The sequence below is a fragment of the Bubalus kerabau genome, chromosome 2, assembly GCF_029407905.1.
Source record: "Bubalus kerabau isolate K-KA32 ecotype Philippines breed swamp buffalo chromosome 2, PCC_UOA_SB_1v2, whole genome shotgun sequence".
NCBI classification, from domain to species: domain Eukaryota; kingdom Metazoa; phylum Chordata; class Mammalia; order Artiodactyla; family Bovidae; genus Bubalus; species Bubalus kerabau.
This window is the reverse complement of record NC_073625.1, coordinates 116,586,612-116,609,908: the sequence shown is the minus strand read 5'-3', so window position 1 is coordinate 116,609,908 and position 23,297 is coordinate 116,586,612. Positions and strand designations below refer to the sequence as shown.

Genomic DNA, 23,297 nt, shown 5'->3' with positions numbered 1-23,297 from the left:
AGAAAATAAATACGATGAAGTCATGTCAGTTGAAAAACTATGATCCCACACACTGAGAATGAAAGGATATTAACTAGCAGCTTATAAACAGGACACCATCTTTAAGGGATGCAAATGTGAAACCAGATTATTTCTAACAAGAGATGATACCCTCTGGTGAGGGTCTAAAGCAGGGGTCAGCGAGTTTTTCTGTAATTGGACAAATAGTAAATGTTTTTGGTTTTGCAGGACATAAACTCCCTGTTGAAACTACTCGACTCTGTTGTTATCCCATCAAAGCAGTCATAGACAATATATAAAATGGGCGATGCTGTATTCCAGTAAAATTTATTTTCAAAAACAGACTACAGGCTGGATTTGGCTAGTGGCCCTGGGTAATTGCTATAAACCCTTATTTACCAAAAATTACTATCATAAAATTATACTTTCTTTTAAACTTAACAGGATTCTTTGTCAGCAAGCCAGTTGACAATGAAAAACTGAGTAATAAGAATGGAAATTGAGACTGCTTAAGAAATCCTCAGGATTAAAAGAGTTTAAAATTTGACTACTTTGATAGTATCTATCTCTTACTAAAGAATAAAGCATAACAATAGCCACCAATCTCTGCCAAGCACTTGGCTGATGCCTCCCTCCAAAGTTATCATTATTCTCATTTTTAAAAACTGTAAACAAAGGCTCAATAACTTGCCCAACCATATAGCCACCACATTAACACTTTTACTTGTACCACACTTCCCCTAGAAAGCCCTTGGCTAATTCTATTATCCGCAGTCACTTGGATATAATGACCAATCCATTAAGAGAAGAGAGCAGTCAGCCATCCCTGTACTCACTCTTCATCCATCTAGAAATACATTATCACATTTCCAAATGTGCTCTCCTTCCTTACCTATCAATCTGAATTTTCTTCAGTGTCTCTGTATTCATTATGGTCTGCCTTGTGGGTTTTTTGAAGATAAGATCTTGCACTTTGTTAAACTGGCCTCCTTGTCTGATTTCCGGCAACTTGGGTTCTTCTTTATGTACCAATGGACTGGATATTTTTGAGGGGTTTGATGCCAGTGGAACTTTTTCTGAGCTTCTTCCTTCTAAATGCATTTCTTTGTTATCCTTCTAAAAACAATAAATGATGTTTCATGTTAAAGACAGATTTTTAAAACAAAAAGAAATAATGCTATATGAGGGCCTCTTCCTCCATTTTAAACCTCTTGTAATATCAGTACCAGAAAATTATCCTCTTCTTCAGCCACATCAAACTGTATGCTCTGCTGTTTTGTGTCTTCCTGCCTTTAGACAACATTCCCACTCTCTGTCATTCCCCAAACTGGTAAACTTTAAAGACTATGACCAAAGACACAGTTCTCTGCGAAACATCTCTATTAGCAGACATTTACCATTTATAATTATTTGTATAAATATCTCCATTAAATTATAAATTCCATGAGGAGAGGGACAGTGTCTTACAGATCTTGGTGCACCTCAAATTCTTTTTGGAACAAGATAATATTAAATAACTGTGGCCATCTTTATAATCCCATTGTTTAGAACAATGTCCAGGGTACAGCAAAGACTCAAATGTTCGCTAAACACATGAATCTGAAATACAGTCATCCCTCGGTAACTGTGGAGGATTGGTCTGATCCACCACCACCCCCCCGACCCAGCCCTCAAGGAGACCAGAATCCACAGATCCTGAAGTCCCTTATGTAAAATGGCATACTATTTGTATATAACCTGTTTACATCCTCTCATATACTTTAAATAATCTCTAGATGACCTATAATACTAAAACAATGTAAATACTATGTATATAGCTGCCAGCACACAGCAAATTCAGGTTATGCTTTTGGGAACTTATTGGAATTTTTTTCTGAATATTTTTGATCCATGGTTGCTTGAATCTGCAGATGTGGAACCCACAGATATGGAGGGCCCACTGTATAAAGAATTAAAAGAGAATCATACCAAAGCCTAGGAGCCAATAGTGTATTAGTGGTGTGGTATAGATTTCGAAGTTCATGTGGGGAAAAGCCAAAAAAAAATATTTTTCAGACCCAAACTTGAATAGTAAGAGCTAAGCATTACCATCTTTCAACTGGGACAGGATACACCTTTCAGTTGATGATTCCTATTTAATCTGTGGCTAAAACCTTGAGCCAATGGGAAACCATATAATATAGTGGTTATGCAGTACATATGGGACTCTGAAACCAGACTTCCTTGTTTAAATCCTGGCCCTGTTACTAAACCACATTGACTTTAGACAACTATTTAATATCTCTATGCCTCCATTTTCCTGTTGATAAAATAGGGATAATAATAGTACTTGCCATCTTGCAGTTATTGATGAAAGAAAAAAAGGAAGGAAGGAGAGAAAAAAAGAAAAAGGGCATTTAGAACACTACACAGAACCATGTAAGTTCAACATTTGATATGATTACTTAAATTCTTGAGCTGATCCTATGCACAGAAGAGTTTTATTTGCATAAAAGCCTAGGTCTTCCTTAGCTAAACTTCAATTAGATTAGTTTTAAAAAAAAAAAACTATCAATAAAGATTAATAAACACACACTCAACAGCATTTTTCCTTTATCAACAGCAAGCAAAGATTCAGATCTGAGGAAAACACACATATGCAAGTACAAAAAAAATGCTACATTAAATAAGAATTGAATTTTAAAATACTCCTTTCAATTAAAATTGATATGACTGACTACAAAGAGAACAGAAACCATAGAATTCCAACAATTAAATTGAAAATTCAGTTCAGTCAGTTCAGTCACTCAGTCGTGTCCAACTCTGCAACCCCATGAATCGCAGCACGCCAGGCCTCCCTGTCCATCACCAACTCCCGGAGTTCACTCAAACTCACGTCCATCGAGTCAGTAATGCCATCCAGCCATCTCATCCTCTGTTGTCCCCTTTTCCTCCTGCCCCCAATCCCTCCCATCATCAGAGTCTTTTCCAATGAGTCAATTCTTAGCATGAGGTGGCCAAAGTACTGGAGTTTCAGCTTTAGCATCATTCCTTCCAAAGAAATCCCAAGGCTGATCTCCTTTAGAATGGACTGGTTGGATCTTCTTGCAATCCAAGGGACTCTTAAGAGTCTTCTCCAACACCACAGTTCAAAAGCATCAATTCTTTGGCGCTCAGCCTTCTTCACAGTCCAACTCTCACATCCATACATGACCACTGGAAAAACCATAGCCTTGACTAGACAGACCTTGGTTGGCAAAGTAATGTCTCTGCTTTTCAATATGCTATCTAGGTTGGTCATAACTTTCCTTCCAAGGAGTAAGCGTCTTTTAATTTCATGGCTGCAGTCACCATCTGCAGTGATTTTTGAGCCCCCCAAAATAAAGTCTGACACTGTTTCCACTGTTTCCCCATCGATTTCCCACGAAGTGATGGGACCAGATGCCCTATGCATAAAGAAAGCTTTAAGTATGTGGATGGTTATTACTCTAGATTTTCTAGTCTAGGGAGGGAATGGGAAACGTAAGGCCTGGAAAGTTTGTTCTTTCTGATCGCCCTAACCATCGTTCCTCTACCTTTGTGCTCAGGCATCTGGAAAAGGAAGCAAATGTGTCAAATGGCCTGATGAACAGATTACTAGAAATAAATATGAGTTTTTAGAAGAGAACTTAAAGGAACTAGCTAAATATTCTGGTCCATTCACCTCCTTGTACGGGAGGGTGTTAGATCCTAAGGGAAAAAATAAGAACAGTATTCCCTGCAAGGGAGCTCTTTCCAAAGTTCAGATCAATTACTCCCACTTCTGGTAGAACTTAGTGCATTAGTATGTTTTTCATAATTCCATTTCATGATTCTTTAGTTATAAAAATGGTTGTGAAAGAGGGATGATGCTAACTAAACTTTCATCCCAGTGTTGTTACTGTAAAGCTCAACAACGTGAAGCTTTTAAAGAAAGAAAACATCCACATTAGTACTAAGGTTTTTAAATATTTATCTTATGCAGGGCAATGGTACTGTAAAAATGTATGAGTTAGAACAACTATAATACTATAAAATGAAAAATTATTTTAAGAGTCACAGTTTTAAAAGTTATATAACTAACATATTCTGAAAGGGGCTTTTAAGTTCTATTAATCAGATTAAGAGTACAAACCTTTACTATTTATATTTCTATAAAATCATAAGCAGGGCTTCTCTCTGTCATGTCAGAAAATTTTGTGGGTGAAGATCATAAACCAGAATAAAACTGGAGAAATTTTGTTCTTTTATGTACTGGAATGGTGACCACTACTGAATGTTGTTTATAAATTTGTATTTTTCTTTCTCTCTTGAGTTTCTATGATGGAAAAGTACCGTTTTTAAAGCCTGACAGTAAATATCATTGAGAAAACTTTATCTTGTTAACTGAAGATAATTAGCGAGGTTAGTGTCTCTTCTGTACTATCTGTTAACAAACAATTTAAGAATTAGACTAATTTTAAGTGTACTGAAAAGTTTAGTTCTTGGATTTCCAGATCTTTGCTTTTCATAAATTAATAAGGAAACTAATTTGTTGCAAAATTCCTATAATACAAAATAAAATAATGTTTTAAAATCACCCTAAAACTCATAGAATGTTAGTATTAGAAGGGCTCATTTAGTTAAAACTCCACCACAATTCATTCATAAATGAGAAAACTAAGACTGAGAAAGTGAAATGAATTGCTTATTGCACAATTCAACCATAATGATCCTGTAACTTCAAATCCACTTTTAAAACTCTAATAAAAGTTTTGTGAATCCAGTTTATAAATATAGCAGTAGTAATAATAATAATAATTATAAAATTGTAAGGGGCAATTAAAGGGAAATTTAATTTTCTAGTCACAGTAAATATGGACTTCTTTTCTATCAGACATGAAAATTAATTTACCTTCTCATTTTTATAGCAAGTTGCATTTATCACAGAATCAGATATATTCTGTACAAATTATATAATTTTGTTAAACTTAATAAATATGTACCTAAAATAAAATGTAATAAAATTTGTACTTAAAAATTTGTTTCTGGTTTAAGGGCTTAAGAATTTATGAAAGATTTTGCTCACTACCAAGTTGAGTTTTTTGTAACTCAGTGGTGCTTTGAGGGAGGAATCCATAACATCATTGAAAATGTAATGGCTAATGCAATAATGTGGCTGGATATTCAGAAAAGCAGATTGCAACATATTTAGCAATGACAAAGTCATTTTAGATGAAAGCAGTGTTGACAAGGTCCAGTTGAATTTCCTCCCCCTGGTGTTCAGTTAGCTTTTGTGCTGTTGTGCTTAATCGCTCAGTCCAACTCTGCAACCCCATGGACTGTAGCCCACCAGGCTCCTCTGTCCATGGGGATTCTCCAGGCAAGAATACTGGAGTGGGTTGCCAGCTGACAAATACCAATACAAGACAAATAAGACAACACAATTATTTATCTCCTCAGTATATATATTGTATTTATACTGACTTATCTATGGACTTTTTAGAATAACACCAATATATCAGGAGAAAATGATATTTTGTGAGATGTACCGTGAGCCATGTCTATTTCACTCCATTAACTGAGAGTACATATCTTAATTACTGTAGCCCTTTACCTGACTAGAAGGTGCTATTCCCCAAGTTGAATTGAATGGCGTAGGTACTGCAAATGATGGAGAGATAAAGAGAAAGCAAAAATTAAGTAATGGTGAATGTATATACCATGCTGATGCTTTGTCTTTTTTCATACTGAACTGGCATGATATAATTTAGAATGGAGAGCTGGTCTGTGGTGTCCTCCAAAACTGCAGAGATCCTCAGCACGTCTAGAATGGATAGCGGCTTCATGATTTCTGGGCTGGTTTCTATGACTGCTTCTTTGGCTGTTTCTTCCTTTTCTTCTACAGAAGTATTAGGTGGTTCTCCTGTCACTGACACCGTCACTTCAGAAGGCCAAGCTCCTGGAGGAAGATTTGAGGCTTCCAGTTGACCTCTAAAGAAAGAAGGAAGGAAAAAAAAAGTCAGCCATCAAATGTTTAAAATGACTTAAATCCAAAAACACAGGCAGCATGTAGATGGGTTCCTGTAAAGTCCATTTTGCCATATACTCAAGAGAATGAACAGAAGTACTTTGCAGATGATTCTGCTTAATAACCCCCAGTAACATTCTGACTTCCCAAAGAAAAGCAACTTATTGTTCATAAAAGATGTGGAGCCCCTGCTATTTGACTATGCTTAACCAGTTTGAACGTGAGCCAAATAAACTTTTTTCCTAGCAACATTTTCAGGTGCTAACCAAAATTGTCTCATGGTTATGTTAACTGAAAGCTGAGACTCTCTGTACACTGGGTGCCAAATCAAATCCTGGAGACAGAGTTTGGGGTGGAGAAAAGGATAGCTAGCTTTATTGCTTTGCCAGGCAAAGAGGAACCTAAAACCATGTTCAGTCTCAAAAAACCAAGAGTCCCAACCCTAGAGAATTTGATGAGGGTCAAATGTGGGGTCTCTAACAAGATTAGAGTGTGGGCAGAATTTGCACTTTCTTAATCTCATTTTAGGTGGTGGGTCTTCTAATCTTGATGAGCTTCTCTGTTCCCTTTCATCTTGCCTCTGGTGATTTTTGGCTGCTTCTCCCTTGATTGGGCTTCCCTGATAGCTTAGTTGGTAAAGAATCCACCTGCAATGCGGGAGACCTGGGTTCCATCCCTGGTTTAGGAAGGTCCCCTAGAGAAGGGAAAGGCTACCCACTCCAGTATTCTGGCCTGGAGAATTCCATGGACTGTATAGTCCAGGGGGTTGTAAAGAGTCGGACACGACTGGGCTACTTTTCATTTTCACTTTCCCTTGATTAGCTTCCCAGGTGGCTCCCGTGGTAAAGAACCCACCTGCCAATGCAGGAGACATAAGAGGTGCTGGTTCAATCCCTGGGTAGGAAAGATCCCCTGGAAAAGGAAATGGCACCCTACTCCAGTATTCTTGCCTGGAGAATCCCCGTGGACAGAGGAGCCTGGAGGGCTACAGTCCATGGGGTTGCAACGAATGGGACATGACTGAAGCAACTTAGCACGTACACCCTTGATTAGCAACTGTTCAAATCTGCCCTTTGGAACTCAAGGAAAGTTATAATGCTGGAGTCTTGCCTATAAGAAATGGGAGACAGAAAGGCCTCCATGCCTGGGAGCCCTACAGGGCCCTGCTCTGTTTCAGTTAGCAAAAAGTGGAATGGAGTAGCCATTCTCAAGGTGGCCCATATGAGTCTCACCTTCTTGTACTCATGCCCTTCTGTGGTCTTCCCCACACTGAACAGGACTAACCTATATAAGCAAAAGGATATAGTGGCTTCCAAGGCCAGGTGATTTTGAGACATTAAAGTTTCTCTATCATTTTCTCAAATCTCTCACTCTGTGGGAATCCAGATGCCTTGTCATGAGGATACTTCAGAAGCCCTATGAAAAGTCTCATGAGAGTGAGGAACTAAGGCCTCTTGACAAAAGACAGCATCAACTTGCCAACTCTGTAAACGAGCCATCTTGGAGTGGATACCCTAGCCCCAGTCAAGTCTTCAGATGACTGCAGCCCTAACCAACTTCAGCTTATAAGAAACCCCAAAACAGAACCATCCCACTAAGCTGCTCCTCAATTCTTGACCCATATAACCAAGCTACTCCCAAATTCCTGACCTTCAGAAACTATGTGAAATAATAAACATTTATATTTTTAAGTCACTAAGTTTTGGAGTAATTTGTTACACAGCTAGGGTAAATAATACACAGAAATTTAATATAAGTCATTTCATAAATATGTATAATAAACTGGAATTTGGAACATACTCTTCCATTCTTCTTTAGTTAGTTTTAATTTTCTTGGTACATTATAATCTCACGGAAATGCAATCACCTAAAGTGGGAAAAAACATTGAGATTAGTTTAAGGGAGTGTTGAATGACATTTATCTCTATACCCTCCCACTAAGAGAAAAAGAAGTACAAGAGCTGTGGCTTATCCCCTTTAGCTTTGCAGAGCAGTATCAGAGATGGAAGAATCACTGCCATCAAATGGCACAGGTCTATTTAGTATCCAGCTTAACTACTGGCAGATACATGCAATCTTTGTGTTTCTTAAGGCAAATTAATGCCAATGTAGGGCTTCCCTGGTGGCTCAGCAGTAAAGAATCTGACTGCAGTGCAGGAGATATGTGTTTGATCTCCGGGTCAGAAAGATCCCCTACAGAAAGAAATGGCAACACATTCCAGAATTCTTGCCTGAGATATCCCATGGACAGAGGAGCCTGGTAGGCTACAGTTCACATGGACATGACTTAGCAACTCAACCACCACCACCAATGTCCAATATGTCTTTTGTATGTTTTTAAATTATATTCTGAGTATTAACTGGTAATCTCCATATACAACAGATTTACTTTTCTGTTATTCTGATTACTAAAATATTTGATGGTTCCATTCCCCTATCTGCTAGATTAACAGAATTTATTGCATCCAGAAAAACAATTGCCATTATACCTAGAAAAACTATTTATTCTGAAAATAAGTTTAATACTGCTATCAATATGTTATCCTTCCTCAGTAAAGGAAAGTCCTTTCTGGTTAAATAAGCTTTACAATGAGAACAGACTACGGAGAATTTTGCCATATACAGAGCAAACAATGAATAGTAAGTTTCCAGTATGATCTTGTCTACAATAAAGTGATCCTTAGGAGGGTGGTACAAGTATGTCCCATGCAACAAACATTTTATATGCAAAACTGAAAGAATATTATAGATGTTCAAGCTGGTTTTAGAAAAGGCAGAGGAACCAGAGATCCAACATCTGCTGGATCATCAAAAAAGCAAGAGAGTTCCAGAAAAACATCTATTTCTGCTTTATTGACTATGCCAGAGCCTTTGACTGTGTGGATCACAATAAACTGTGGAAAATTATGAAAGAGATGGGAATACCAGACCACCTGACCTGCCTCTTGAGAAACCTGTATGCAGGTCAGGAAGCAAGTTAGAACTGGACATGGAACAACAGACTGGTTCCAAATAGGAAAAGGAATAAGTCAAGGCTGTATATTGTCACCCTGCTTATTTAACTTCTATGCAGAGTACATCATGAGAAACACTGGGCTGGAGGAAGCACAAGCTGGAATCAAGATTGCCTGGAGAAATATCAATGACCTCAGGTATGCAGATGACACCACCTTTACAGCAGAAAGTGAAGAGGAACTAAAAAGCCTCTCGATGAAAGTGAAAGAGGAGAGTGAAAAAGTTAGCTTAAAGCTCAACATTCAGAAAACGAAGATCATGGCATCCGGTCCCATCACTTCATGGCAAATATATAGGGAAGCAGTGGAAACAGTGGCTGACTTTATTTTTTCAGGCTCCAAAATCACTGCAGATGGTGACTGCAGCCATGAAATTAAAAGACGCTTACCTTGGAAGGAAAGTTATGACCAACCTAGACAGCATATTAAAAAGCCAAGACATTACTTTGTCAACAAAGGTCCATCTAGTCAAGGCTATGGTTTTTCCAGTGGTCATGTATGGATGGAGAAGGCAATGGCAACCCACTCCAGTACTCTTGCCTGGAAAATCTCATGTACAGAGGAGCCTGGTAGGCTGCAGTCCATGGGGTCGCTAAGAGTCGGGCATGACTGAGCGACTTCACTTTCACTTTTCACTTTCATGCATTGGAGAAGGAAATGGCAACCCACACCCGTATTCTTGCCTGGAGAATCCCAGGGACAGAGGAGCCTAGTGGGCTGCTATCTATGAGGTCGCATAGAGTCAGACACGACTGAAGTGACTTAGCAGCAGTAGCAGCATGTATGGATGTGATAGTTGGACTATAAAGAAAGCTGAGCACAGAAGAATTGATGCTTTTGAACTGTGGTGTTGGAGAAGACTCTTGAGAGTCCCTTGGACTGCAAAGAGATCCAACCAGTCCATCCTAAAGGAGATCAGTCCTGGGTGTTCATTGGAAGGACTGATGTTGAACTTGAAACTCCAATACTTTGGCCACCTGATTTGAAGAACTGACACATTTGAAAAGACCCTGATGCTGGGAAAGATTGAGGGCAGGAGAAGGGAACAACAGAGGATGAGATGGTTAGATGGCATCACCGACTCGATGGACATGAGTTTGGGTGGACTCCGGGAGTTGGTGATGGACAGGGAGGACTGGCGTGCTGCAATTCATGGGGTTGCAAAGAGTCAGACAAGACTGAGCGACTGAACTGAACTGAAAGAATCTTTACATAAACTGGAAAAAAAAAGATATTCCGGACAGAGGGACGGACGCAGCCTAGGGTGTCCCAGCTTTCACTCTAGCGCCAGCGCGGAGGACGCGATGTCTGGGCTGTCTCGCCCGCTGCTTTTGGCCGTCGGCTGCCTGGCTGCGCTCTGCGTAATCACAGCGGCTGGGAACACCACCGTGGCCCCGAACGTGACTACAGCCTCGTCTCCACCGCCCACCACCACGACAGTCCCGGTGTCACCGACGACTCTCCCGCCGCCACTGGTCACCACTCCAGCACCAGATATCTGTGGAAGCCGAAACAGTTGTGTTTCCTGTGTTGATGGTAATGCTACCTGCTTTTGGATAGAATGTAAAGGTAAAAGCTACTGTTCAGATAATTCAACAGCTGGTGATTGCAAGGTGGTGAACACCACAGGATTCTGTTCTGTGCCCACTACCACACCAACGCCAACCAATTCTACAGCTAAAACCACAACTCTGCCTTCCACTACTACAACTTCCACCACAGCTACTACGTCAGGTACAACTAATACCACTTTATCTCCAACTGTACAACCTATGCGGAAGTCTACCTTTGATGCAGCCAGTTTCATTGGAGGAATTGTCCTTGTCTTGGGTGTGCAGGCTGTAATTTTCTTTCTGTATAAATTCTGCAAATCTAAAGAACGAAACTACCACACTCTGTAAAGAGACCCACTAAATTAACAAGGACTGGCGTGTAACTCACTGAAACCAAAATATTATCTTTCAAGATGTCCCACATGGAAGACGCTATTCTAGGATCTTTAATTTTTCAAAGGATGCATATAGGAGCATCACCCTTGAAGAAGAATCAGTTCAGTCACTTTGCTCAACGGGCCTATTTAAAGTACGCTGCATGAGTCCTTGTGGCTGTCTTTCATTTTACATGGCTGCTGCTGTGGGATTGTGTTCTCTCTGCTTGACATGCCAAATGTAACTGTAAGTGATGGAAAACACTGTCCTGCGCAGACAACCTCATGACTCTTTTGGCAATTTAAATGTAGTCGTTTTAAGCCTGAAAGCTGCATTATTTTCATCCTAACTCAGGATGTAGTTTAGTGACCAGAATTGAGAAGAATGTGCCAAATGAGCATCAATCAGGTGGATTTTTGGCTATCGTTTCAAAAGTGGAATAAATTTATAAGTTTAGTACCCTTAGAGTAAAATTTTGTGCTTGATAACAGTTATTTTTTTCTACATTAGAAAAAAGATGCCACACAGGGAATTACATTCCAGATTTAAAGAAATGAGAGGATACACAACATGAAAAGTATAGCAGGTTATTGTTCATACTTGTAAAGCACCTTATATCATTGAGAAATAAAGAACAGTGCCTTAAAAGACAGACTGAAAGGTAGACTGTAACTTAAAAAATGTTGGTGATTTGTTCTTTTACGTTAATGAAGGGAAAAGTTGGTTTGAGGATGCAACTGTTGATGTGAGCAGTAGTAAACCTGCTTTTAGATACCATACTATTAGTATTTAATTGAAAACTTACCTACTTTATTTCAAGCCTGAGTAACTTAAATGATATTCTACAGAGTCGAAAGCCTTCATCTATTGGACCTCCTACCATTTTTCTTATGGCTGTTAAAAAGTATAAAGATAAAGTTGATTTAATTGTGTTTTCCTTTGTACTTCGAAAAAGTATCCTAACACTGTTGTACCTTAAAAAGATTTCCACCGAGCTTTTTTGAAAAGTAACTTCTATAAGACAAGGAAGAAATAAGTTGTTTTAGAATCACTTACTATAACTCTTTAAATGAGACAGTCATTTTAAGTTTTGAAATAGAAAATGTGAGCAGTATAATTTCAGAAAAAATTTAGTTGATCAGATGACTAAATTTTTATTGATAATTGCCCTGGATAAACAGATTGAACTTTTTGTTTCTCCTCTCCCAGGCTTTCTTCTTAGTTTCGATTCCTGTTGTAGGAAAAGCATGTGTACTTTTTATTTTTTAGTTTCCTCATGAAGCACTAGTTTTTTTCAGGTTGAGGGATATTTCTTCCCTGCCTTTTACACATTGGATTAGTTCAGGGGCTTAAATCAGTTTAAAATCAACTTTTGCTTTTCTAGGTCATTAAGATGTTTTGTTTTAGTTTCTTTAGCCTATAGGGGCCGATTTTAGTACTGGTTTTCAATATTTTATAGTACAAGACAAGTTGCTTTGGTCCATTTCATAAGCCAGAATTCCTTATATTTAGATAATTAAAGGTTCTTAAAGTGAAGATTTACTGTTTCTTTGTTACTTGCTGGTACAGCTAAAGTTTGTTTTACTTGCACATTTGTACATATACCTAATGTTTTCAAGTGCCTTAATTGTTTAAAATCTCTGGCTTCAAAGGTTTTTGGGAAAAGGTAGGCTTACCTCACATTTTTGTGTTTCCCTCAGTAGTGATATTCTAGGTACCTCACAAAAATGTTTATTATGGTGCCATGGCTGTTAGCTTTTAGTGATTGCTTTAAGATACAAAATTCAGTTGAAAATACACAGAATTTCCATTCTCCCAAGGGGGTAAAAATTAGCTACAATGGTGTAATTGTCATTTACTTAGATACGAATACCTTGCCACACATTAACGTTAACGCTATAGCTATTTCTGTGAAAATGTAGCTGATGAAGCCTCTCATCTTCTGTAGTTTTGAATACTGCTCTAACAGAATCATAATATGGAATTAGATTTTACAAGAAGAGCTCTTACAGTGAACTCACAGCCTTTTCCCCTGTTGAGCAGTTTAGTATCTTGAGCCATTAATGATTTGGGTTTGTTTTTTTTTTTAATCCAGAAAGTATATAGAAACATTTTCAGATTTTTCACCTGATTTGTTCATGCAGATTGTAGTTCTATTAAAATCCCATATCTTACCTTACGGATAATTGTTGCACAGGCAGACACTGCTGTATTTAGAAATTTCTATTTCAGTTCATTAAAAACTGCAAAACCAATCTGTATCATGTACCAAACCAATCTAAAATAAATCTACATGTTTATTGGGTTAAAAAAAAAAAAAAAAAAAAAGATATTCCAAACTAGCTAAATTTTCCAGTACAAGGGCAGTCTTAGAAGCAAGTTAATATGCTATTAAGATTTTGTTCTTTTGCTGCGTTGTTCTTTATTTTTCCATTTTTCAGGCCTGCAGCATCAGTAAGTATGCCTCACGTAAGTAATAAAGGCCTAGGCTTAGTGCTTTCAAGTTCTAGCTGCTCATTCCTCAACACTAGAAACTCAGGAGTCATTTCTGCTTCCTCCTTCATCCTGACATCAGCATTCCCCCAATTCAAATCATCACCAGGTCCTGTGGATTTTACTTTCAATTTCTATTTCACCCAATACCCTGCTGAATCTAGCTGTTTTTTCTTGCTTGAACTACTCTAACAGCTTCCAAATTAAAAGTGATCTTTTTGAAATAAAGGGCTCATCTTATAAAATTGAAAATTTCATTGTATTTCTTAGAACCTTTCAATGGTTTCCCATTAACTTGAGGAAAAAACTAAAATTCTTAACTTGGACCATAGGGCCTGCTCCTCTGTTCCTCTCCAGATCCATCTAGCACTGCCCTTTTATTGCTCTCATGGCTCCAGCTTCAATGGGCTTCTTTCTTCTAAGGAATCATGCTCCCTTCTAACTCAGGGCTTTTGCATATGCTATTCTTTCAGCTTGAACCACTCTTCCCCTAACCTCTTCACCTTGTAAAGTCCTACTGGTCCATCAGGTACCAGCTTCTATCAGTGGCATTTTGCTCTGTATCTATCACTTTGCCCAACTGGAGCCAAGCTCCATGAACAATTTTTTTCTCACACCACCTTCTAATGTGCCATATATTTTACATTTTACTCGCTCGTTGTCTTGCTCTCCTACTAGGATGTAAGCTCCATGAGGGCACAGATTTCTGTTGTTCTGTTTACTGCAGCATCCTCCAAGCCAAGAACAAAATTTTGTACATGGTAGTCAGTCATTCAACAAACTGTTGGAAAAAATGAATGAATCCATAGGGCAACACAAATAAACGTGCAATAATTAGGAAAGGTAAATCTCTGGCATCCACTGAGCTATCCCATTCCAGTGCACAAATATTTACTGAAGACCAACTGCACTTGGGCTAGGTGATGGGCACTTGGAGTTTAGCAACTCCTGTCGTTAAGTCGTGTCCAACTTTTTTGCGACCCCATGGACTCTAGCCTGGCAGACTCCACTGTCCATGGGATTTCCCAGGCAAGAATACTAGAGTGGGTTGCCATTTCCTTCTCCAGGGGATCTTCTCAACCCAGAGATGGAACCCGCGTCTCCTGCATTGGCAGGGGGATTTTTTTTTTTTTTTTTTTTTTTTACCGGTGAGCCACCAGGAAAGTCTTTTGGCAGCTGAGTTCTCCTTAAAAGGCAACAAGGCTTTGTCAGGGCTGTGCTCTTCACCCTCGGACTCAAAACGAAGAATGGCGGTAAGAACTTAAGTCATTTCTCGAAAGAGATAAAGGAGTAAAAGGAGGAAAGGATTAAACGGGTGGTAAGGCGGGAGGCGGTGGTGGAGGGAGGGGGGGGGAGGGGCGGGCGTTCCAGGTGGCTCAATGGGTAAAGAATCCGCTTAAAATGCAGGAGCCAAAGGAGACGCTGGTTTGATCCCTGGATTGGAGAGATCCCCTGGAGGAGGGAATGGCAACCCATTCCAGTATTCTTGCCTGGAGAGAGGAGGCAAGAGGAGGTTCTTCTTCCCATGGACAGAGGAGCCTGGCGCGCTACAGTCCATAGGGTCGCAAAGAGTCGGACACGACTGAACAAGGACGCAGAAAGGCAGAAGAGGGCTTCCCAGGTGGCGCTGGTAGTAAAGAACCCGCCGGCCAATCCAAGAGATGCGGATAAGCTCCTTGGGTGGGGAAGATCCCTTGGAGGAGAGCCTGGCAACCCACTCCAGTACTCTTGCCTAGAGAATCCCATGGGCAGAGAGCCTGATGGAGGACGGTGCAGAGAGTCACAAATAGACGCGACTGAGTACACATGCACGCAAAGGGGTAGGAAAGATATAGAGAAGTAAGAGCTTTCTCCTCCTGCTTTCTTGCTCGCGGTCTTTCTCTTCCAGGCTAGGATCCGAGAGCTTCCGTTTGCCCTATTCCTAAGTAGTAAGTAAGAAGGAAAAATACCCCCTTGTTGGCGAATCAGTTCTAGGGTACTCGAAGAGTAGGTCGTCCTCTCCTCCGGCTTCACTTTGCCAACTACACCCCCGGATGCCGTCTGAACCAAGCTAAGGTGTTTCTATGGCAACGGACAGCTTCGGAGGACCTTTTCTTCTCTTTTAGCTGGCTACCATTTTGCCTCCCTGTGTTCCAAAATAATACATTTGCAGCTTACAAAGATAAAAGGACTTAGGGAAAGAATTGTACAGGTGATTTTGAACGTGGTTTATTTCAGTCAGAAGGCGATTTCTGAGGCTTGGTTTTTTTGGCGGTCGCGGAAGTTACCTAAACGGGGGCGGGGCGGAGATGTGTTTACCCACAAGGCCACGCGGCGGGTCCTCGCTGGTCTCTTTCAGCCATCTTGGACCCTGTGAAGGTGTGTGGATTTCCTGCAGCTGAGCTTTGGGGGCAAATAAGTGGGGTAGGCTCGGCTATATCTCTCGGACGAGGCACTGGTGTGACTCCGAGGCACTATCAGCTAAAGATTTCTGTGATTTCCAGCAACAGGGAGGACAGGATGGAGGAGATATGGGACTGATGGTGCTGGTCCCCTGGCCTCCGAGAATGGGTGCTCCGGTAACCCCAGTTGCTTCCGGGCCCTAGCGAAGTAAAATACAAAATAGATGCATTTTGTCTGGCAGCAGCGGCACCTTGAGGCAGGGTTCTTTGTCCACTTACTACCACCTCAAACCTGTTTTTTGCATGTTTACTATGTCTTCCCTTAGCTTTTCTTTCCCGTTCAGTGTGTAAAAGGGTTCTCTGCGTTCTTCTCTGGCTTCTTGACCTTCATTTTTTCGTAGTGATCGTAGCATAAATTTTCTTAAGACTTTCTTTTGGTGTTTCTAGGAGTTATGTCTTGTAGTGTAGAATCTTGCCACTTTAGTTTTTATCTTCATTTTGGCGTTTGCTTACTTATCCAGCATTCTTTGAGTTTGGGGTGCTGTTCCACAGGAAGCTAGTAGGTGGCAAACGGGCATTGCAGGGTTTTAAACTGATTATTTTTGTTTTAAGGCCTGCTGGGAACGGGACTTCTAAAACGACAAATATGTCTGGAAGGTATGTGTTTTAAATAGCATTGCTTTGTACTTACAGTGTACTTGTTTATTAGGCGTGATCATAAATGTAAGTTTAAGTCTGGTGGGGAAAAAAAAATAGATGTTTGGTATAGGTAAATTTAGGTGGGGGTCATCACAAGTCAAACCATACCTGTTGCTTGTTGAAGTTAAATGAGATCTTTTAACAGCTTAGAATTAACAATGTATTTTGTCTTAGGCTGTGGTCCAAGGCCATTTTTGCTGGCTATAAACGGGGTCTGCGGAACCAAAGGGAACACACTGCTCTCCTGAAAATTGAAGGTGTATATGCTCGAGATGAAACTGAATTCTATTTAGGCAAGAGATGTGCTTATGTGTACAAAGCAAAGAAGTAAGTGTATAGTATTATACTCTGGACTTTTTACTTGATTTGTCACATTTTAAGTTGGTAAACTAATTGATACGGTTGTGGTTTTTACTTTGGGATTTTAAGCAACTTTAGGGTAGTGTTGGATGTAGATGTCTACTGCACTTAGAAAAATTACAGCTGTTAATTGTTTGAAAGGAGGAGTCAGCTTCTTAATGATTTTAAGGTTTTGTAGAGCATTTTTCATGTACCTTAATTCATTTTTTTGATCTCTTGTTGTATTTTTTATGGATGCTTAAAGACAGTCTCTCTCTAGAGTACTGGTTCTTAAACCCATTCCAACTCAGTTAAAACTTTTGGGATAGAGGCTGAGGGAGAGGTGGAAGAAATGGGTGGACTGTTGTTTTTTAATTGTTTTAAAAAAGATCTTTGGGGAATGCTTTCATCTCCTTCAGCCCCTTTTCCTGCTGCAACCAGAGAGATCCTTTGAGATTTTTAATTATAAGTCAGATCATTTATACTTGTGCTGAAACTCCAGCTGGTCCCCTCATATGGTTAAAAGCTGAAGTCATTAAGGAGTGTCTAAGACTTTATGCATTTAGGGCTCCCCGTTTTTTCTCTTAACCCAGCTAAGATTCATCTTGGTTATATATTTTTATTTTAACACAAGCTGTTCCCTTACCTTCCAGTCTTTTTTCCAGCATTAGCTTTTTAGTAATGTCTTCCCTGGCTGTTCCTCTCCCTATACTCAGCTTTTTTGTCCCCTTTTTCATCTACCCCCTGCCTTCTCCACTATTACAGCTATTAGCATTTATTTCTCAAGTGAATTAAGTGGTTAACTGGGGTTGAGGGCCACTGATCTAGAAGTCATCTTGATTTTGCACCACACTATATTGGGTCTGTGGGTTCTCATGCCTTTATTATTTTTAATCGTCTTAAAATCAGCAACACAGTAACTCCTGGTGGAAAACCTAACAAAACCAGAGTAATCTGGGGAAAGATAACTCGAGCTCATGGAAACAGTGGCATGGTTCGTGCCAAATTCCGAAGCAACCTTCCTGCTAAGGCCATTGGACACAGAATTCGTGTGGTAAGTACATTGTTAACAGCATGGAACCTTGTGGAATCAAACTAAGCTCAAGGGGTTCGGCTTGGACCACTAAGGACTATTGTGATAATAAAATGTCACCAATAGTTCAGGCTGTAAAATTAGCGGCTACTGTGAAAATATATTATGGAACATTTTCTTGGCATTATGTGAAAAGCGAAGGCAAAGGGTTCAAATGGATTGTGCCTAGATTCAGGTGATTGCTAAAGCTGCCTGGAAGTGGTGGGGAATAGCATTTGACCCTTGAACAACACAGAGGTTAGGGGCTAGTGGGAAATCTACCTATAACTTTGCAGTTGCCATCTGCATCTGTGGATTCAGTCAACTGCAGATTGTGTAGTATGTATTTACTAAAAAAAAAATCTGTGTATAAGTGGACACGTGCAGTTCAAACTGCAATGTTCAAGGGTCAGCTATTTAAACAGTTTTCTGGCATATGTATTAGGCTCTGAAGTAATGGCTAGAAAATGAAAATTCAGTATACCTTTTCCTGGCATAATTATTTTTTTTTGGACTTAATTCTTAATATTTCCCATCTCTTCATCATGACAGTCTTGAAATGGTATTAAGGCCAATAGATGCTCACATCCCAAGGCTTCAGGCAAAGCCTTCAACTCCAGATTCTGTGGTTTTTCTAACAGGATGGCTCCTGTTTTCTTTAGTTAGGATGCATTTTTAATAGATATGGCTACATCTTTGGGGACACAGGGCACTACTGAACCCTGCTGAGCAGTTGAAATTTTTCATCAGAGCAGGTTTTTACTGTTAATGCATGTGAGTGAAGTCGCTTCAGTCATGTCCAAACGTGACCTCATGGACTGAAGCCCTCCAGAGTCCTCTGTCCATGGGATTTCTCACACAAGGATACTGGAGTGGGTTGCTGTGCCCTTCTCCAGGGTATCTTTCTGACTTGTCTCCTGCACTGGCAGGCGGATTCTTTACCACACCACCACCTGGGAAGCCCCCGTATTGTTAGAGGAGGCAAAATTAAATGGACTCTGTGTTCCCAGTACTGATTCTTAGTCAGTGAATAATCAGAAACTGAAGGCTATAAACATTAGTTCCCTTCCCATGAGGATATGAGTCACTGGGTTCCTCTCAGATAGGTAATGGGATGAGAGATGTATTTATGTTGTGGTATTCAGTAACTCCTGTATATAACATGTACCTTGTGTTCTTTTCCCCCCCAGATGCTGTACCCTTCGAGAATTTAAACTTCTTGAAAATAAATAAAAGTGTGGATTTGTCCTGTTGTGCTTTTGTTAAATGGCTTAAAAAATTCTTTGTCCTGAATACAGTTGCTAAGTCCTAAAATGGTGGTGGTTATCAGGCATATACAGAATACACAGGAGCCTAGAGAATATAGGTCTATAGGAGGGTTTTGATGATGATGGATGTATCTTGTATCTTAATACAAGACCTTAAATGGTAGGGGGAAGATTACAAGTGATTTTTAGTTGGAAACAGTGGAAAGGAGTATCTTGGAAGGTTTCTAGTGATGGCGCACTGGAACCTAGCCTATGGAAACATTTTTTAACTTGGCAGCACTGTGTGGCTTATGGGTTTTTTCTGTTCCCCAACCAGTGATCAAACCTAGGCCCTTGGCATTAAGAGTGCAGAGTCCTAACCACTAATCGGCCAGGGAAGTCCCTTTAGCCAGTATTGATATATACGTAAAACTTTTCCAGATTTCCACATCAAATGGACCTATAATTCTTCCTTTTATTTCAACTCTGGCACTGTGGTATTGGTACCTGTCTCCCTCATTACACTGAAAGAACCTTGTTTTGATCTAGAGTACCTTGTAATAGCATGCACTTGTTTGATATAGATTGGTTGGGAAACCTGGGAACTAAAAATGGTAGATGGGAGGAATTTGCGGAATATATTGATGGTATTTGGTGGCTTATTTGAACAAACATGGGTGAGAAATATTTGGGATTTGCGACTGGACAAAGCATTCCAGTATTTATATAACACTTGGTTGGGAATAATGTGTAACTTGAAAGTGTCTCCAAAATGCCGTAAGTCTTAGAAAAAAAATCTTAGTAGAGGGTGGTCAGGATTGCCTGGACAGTGTTGCTTGCTTTCTTTGGCTCCATGTTTTAATACAGTAAAGTGCAGGATTAAAATATTTTGGCATGATATAATGGGAATTTGACAAACTGAGCCCCTTTTGACTTAAAATTGTATGTGGGCTTAGTTCAGTCGCTCAGTCGTGTCCCACTCTTGGTGACCCCATGAATCGCAGCACGCCAGGCTTCCCTGTCCATCACCAACTCCCGGAGTTCACTCAGACTCAATGTCCATCGAGTCAGTGATGCCATCCAGCCATCTCATCCTCTGTCGTTCCCTTCTCCTCCTGCCCCCAATCCCTCCCAGCATCAGAGTCTTTTCCAATGAGTCAACTCTTCACATGAGGTGGCCAAAGTACTGGAGTTTTAGCTTTAGCATCAGTCCTTCCAAAGAAATCCCAGGGCTGATCTCCTTCAGAATGGACTGGTTGGATCTCGTTGCAGTCAAGGGACTCTCAAGAGTCCTCCCAACACCACAGTTCAAAAGCATCAATTCTTCGGCGCTCAGCCTTCTTCACAGTCCAACTCTCACATCCATACATGACCACAGGAAAAATCATAGCCTTGACTAGACGGACCTTTGTTGGCAAAGTGGTGTCTGCTTTTGAATATGCTATCTAGGTGGGCTTATCTAAGAGCTCTTAAAAATGAGTAGAACATAGCAGTTCTACATTTCACTTAGTTTAATGGTGGCCCTGAAGCCAAAAGACTCAGGGAAATTGGGTATTGTGTACTGCCAGTCTTTTGTTGTCCAGCAGCTGTCCAGCAGCAACTGTTGGGAGGCATGGCCATAAGGGAAACAATGTGGGTTGTAAGAAGCAGCAGTTTGGAGTCATTGAGCAACCATGCTCTCCTCACCCTTTCAAGGCCACCACATTTCAAATTTCTTGCGTAGGATCTTAAGGAAATTGAACTTGGAAAGTTGGGTTAAGGCAAGAAGAGCAGATGAAATATCACTTGCCAAGCATCTCTTCCTACAATTTCAAAAGGGAAATGGCACAAAGATTTGATGTGTAAGCAGAAGGCATTTGAGGAACCAATTAACTGGGTTATGTAATGTGACTAAAACCTATCTGGAGTAATTGGAAAGTCTAGAAAACTACCAGATGCCAGGATATTAGTATTTAATTTTGTTTTTGACTGTGTCACCCATAGCATATGGGATCTTAGTTCTCCAACAAGGGGTCAAACCCACGCCCCCCCTGCAGGGGAAATGAGTCTTTCTTAATATGGGATGCTTCATCTATTTGTGTGTCATTCTTGTGTGGGGACCATGCTAATCTTGGTAGTATCCCAGTTTTAGTTTGTGTGCTTCCAAAGTGAGTGTGAAGCAGTCTTAACCACCGGACCACCAAGGATGTCCCAACAATATTCTCGAATTAGAGTGTCATTGAAGAGCTTGCGCGACAGGTGACAAAATTCATATTTTAGAAAGATCCCTGTGCAACCCAGCATAAACGAAGGGAAAACCAGGCAGGCTTTGCAGTCTTAACTATTTGCACACTGAAATAGACTAAACATTAACCAAATTTTAAAACCAATTGTGGAAAGGAGTCTTCAGAAGTAATGTTCTCAGCTTTGGTTGCTGAACAGGTAACTTTACACAAATTTGGGGGACCAGGGGATGGTTGGGAGGGGAGAGTTCATGAGTTCGAGAAAGCTGGAGAATGCCCACCTGTCAACGTGTCTAGGAAGGCAGGTAGTTATTGGGGTCTGGATTAGGTGTACAGAAGAGAGGAAATCATCTCTGTTGTAGGAGTTCAGTGGATAGATCCAGGGATGATGGTAGAGTAATGCGTGGATAAACAAGAAGTGGTAGGCACTTGAAAAAGCAAGCTGAGAGTGTCTAGGATAACCAGAGTAAATGCAGTTGGAAGTAAGCCTTGCACACAAATTCATGCACACTCTTAAACTGATGGGATGGTAGCACTTGTGAGAGCCTGTATTAGGCTTCATCTGCTCCCATAGAGAGGTTTGGTTTAGTGCAGACTCCTCAAGACAAAGTTACATTGGAGGAATTGCTTGTTTCACTGAAATGAACTAAAATGGCTAGCACCTTGTCCTTTAAACTGTTAAAACTGCCACTCCACAAGGGTGACCCTGCTGTTATCTCTGGGAACTTGATAACTGGTACCATTCTTTCTTTATTCACAATCCGGAATTTGTGGTTTTGTGTAGAGAGCACATACTAAAAGTGATAAATTTGGTTTAAAATCCCAACTTCCTCTTGTTGTGGGATGATAGCCACATCTAATGCCACTATTCTTATGTATGATTCCCCACCCATTTTTTTTTTTTAGTACATAATCTTATCAAATGTATAAATTCTTGGGAATTTTTTTTAACCTACTACAGTTCCTAGTATAGTAATTTATAATATTCAATTCTTGAAGTGACTGTTAAAAGCTCAGTGGTAACAGTTCCCAATTTCTTGGTTTCTTTTGTGGGCCACAAGGAGATTAGTTTTTTATAGTTCCTCACAGCTTAGCTTTTAAGCTTTTAATAGCAAGGATCTACCATGTTTCCTCCAGGGTTAAAAGTGTTAATTGCTCAGTTATGTCCAACTGTTTGCAACTCCATGGACTGTTACTCTCTGTCCATGCAGTTCTCCAGGCAAGCATACTGGAGTAGGTAAGCCATTCTCCAAGGGATCTTCCCTACTCAGGGATCAAACCCGGGTCTCCCGCATTGCATGCAGATTGTTTGCCATCTAAGCTACAGGGGTTAACGCATTTGCAACTCTTAACATTCATTGATTGTACAGAAAATGACTTTAGTTAAGAAGTGGGTTTGGGACCTCTGGCGGTCCAGTGATTAAAAAGCCACGTTTCCAGTGCAGGGGGCAGGGTTTGATCCCTGGTCAGGAAACTTAAGATCCCACCTACTGTGAAAGTGAAAGTCGCTCAGTCGTGTGCGACTCTCTGCGACCCTATGGACTATACAGTCCATGGAATTCTCCAGGCCAGAATACTGGAGTGGGTAGCCTTTCCTTTCTCCAGGGGATCCTCCCAACCCACAGATCGAACTTAGGTCTCCCGCATTGCAGGCGGATTCTTTACCAGCTGAGCCACAAGGGGGAGGACAAAAAAATTTTAAGTGGATTTAACACGATATTATAATTCAACTACCTTCAACTTAAAAAAAGGTAGGTCCTAAAATCGGTGACTCAGGATAAGTAAAATTGAAAAGTACATTCCACTTACCTTTTAAACAGAGAGCTAAATCTTAAGACTTTTCATCTATTTATGTCTAAGCTCCTGGCACCTGCTGCTGCTGCTGCTGCTAAGTC

General features: G+C 40.3%; 3 protein-coding genes across 13 annotated transcripts in view; 2 read left to right on the top strand and 1 right to left on the bottom strand.

Moving 5' to 3' along the window:
* The window catches only part of IQCG (IQ motif containing G), a 54,475-nt gene that overhangs the window by 30,732 nt on the left and 446 nt on the right, over positions 1 to 23,297 (bottom strand). Inside the window, exons 1-4 of one of the 5 annotated variants that reach the window (XR_008710417.1) lie at positions 15,392 to 15,771; positions 7,808 to 7,874; positions 5,700 to 5,970; positions 893 to 1,116 (exon numbers count right to left, since the gene is read on the bottom strand). Coding sequence is in view for 4 of the 5 variants with exons in the window: in XM_055568513.1 (XP_055424488.1) it covers positions 893 to 1,116; positions 5,700 to 5,970; positions 7,808 to 7,815 (503 nt within the window). In the remaining variant the exon portion in view is untranslated. Of the gene's footprint in view, positions 1 to 892; positions 1,117 to 5,699; positions 5,971 to 6,273; positions 6,440 to 7,807; positions 7,875 to 15,391; positions 15,772 to 23,297 lie in introns of those variants that run through there. The other 4 variants (XM_055568513.1, XM_055568515.1, XM_055568514.1 and 1 more) reach the window with 4 other exon arrangements.
* On the top strand, positions 10,259 to 13,245 carry LOC129643657 (sialomucin core protein 24-like). Its single transcript, XM_055568526.1, has one exon. The coding sequence runs from the start codon at positions 10,326 to 10,328 to the stop codon at positions 10,920 to 10,922; it is 597 nt and encodes a 198-aa protein (XP_055424501.1). The 5' UTR covers positions 10,259 to 10,325; the 3' UTR covers positions 10,923 to 13,245.
* Positions 15,072 to 19,186, top strand: RPL35A (ribosomal protein L35a). Of its 7 annotated transcripts, none has more exons than XM_055568519.1 (5): positions 15,072 to 15,262; positions 16,436 to 16,480; positions 16,697 to 16,849; positions 17,771 to 17,915; positions 19,124 to 19,186. In XM_055568519.1, exons 1-5 carry the CDS (start codon positions 15,249 to 15,251, stop codon positions 19,145 to 19,147), a joined length of 381 nt encoding a protein of 126 aa, XP_055424494.1. In that variant the 5' UTR covers positions 15,072 to 15,248; the 3' UTR covers positions 19,148 to 19,186. The 7 variants fall into 7 exon arrangements, with proteins under 7 accessions (XP_055424494.1, XP_055424493.1, XP_055424499.1 ...); XM_055568518.1 differs by having other exon boundaries at positions 15,170 to 15,281; XM_055568524.1 differs by lacking the exon at positions 15,072 to 15,262 and adding an exon at positions 15,313 to 15,370.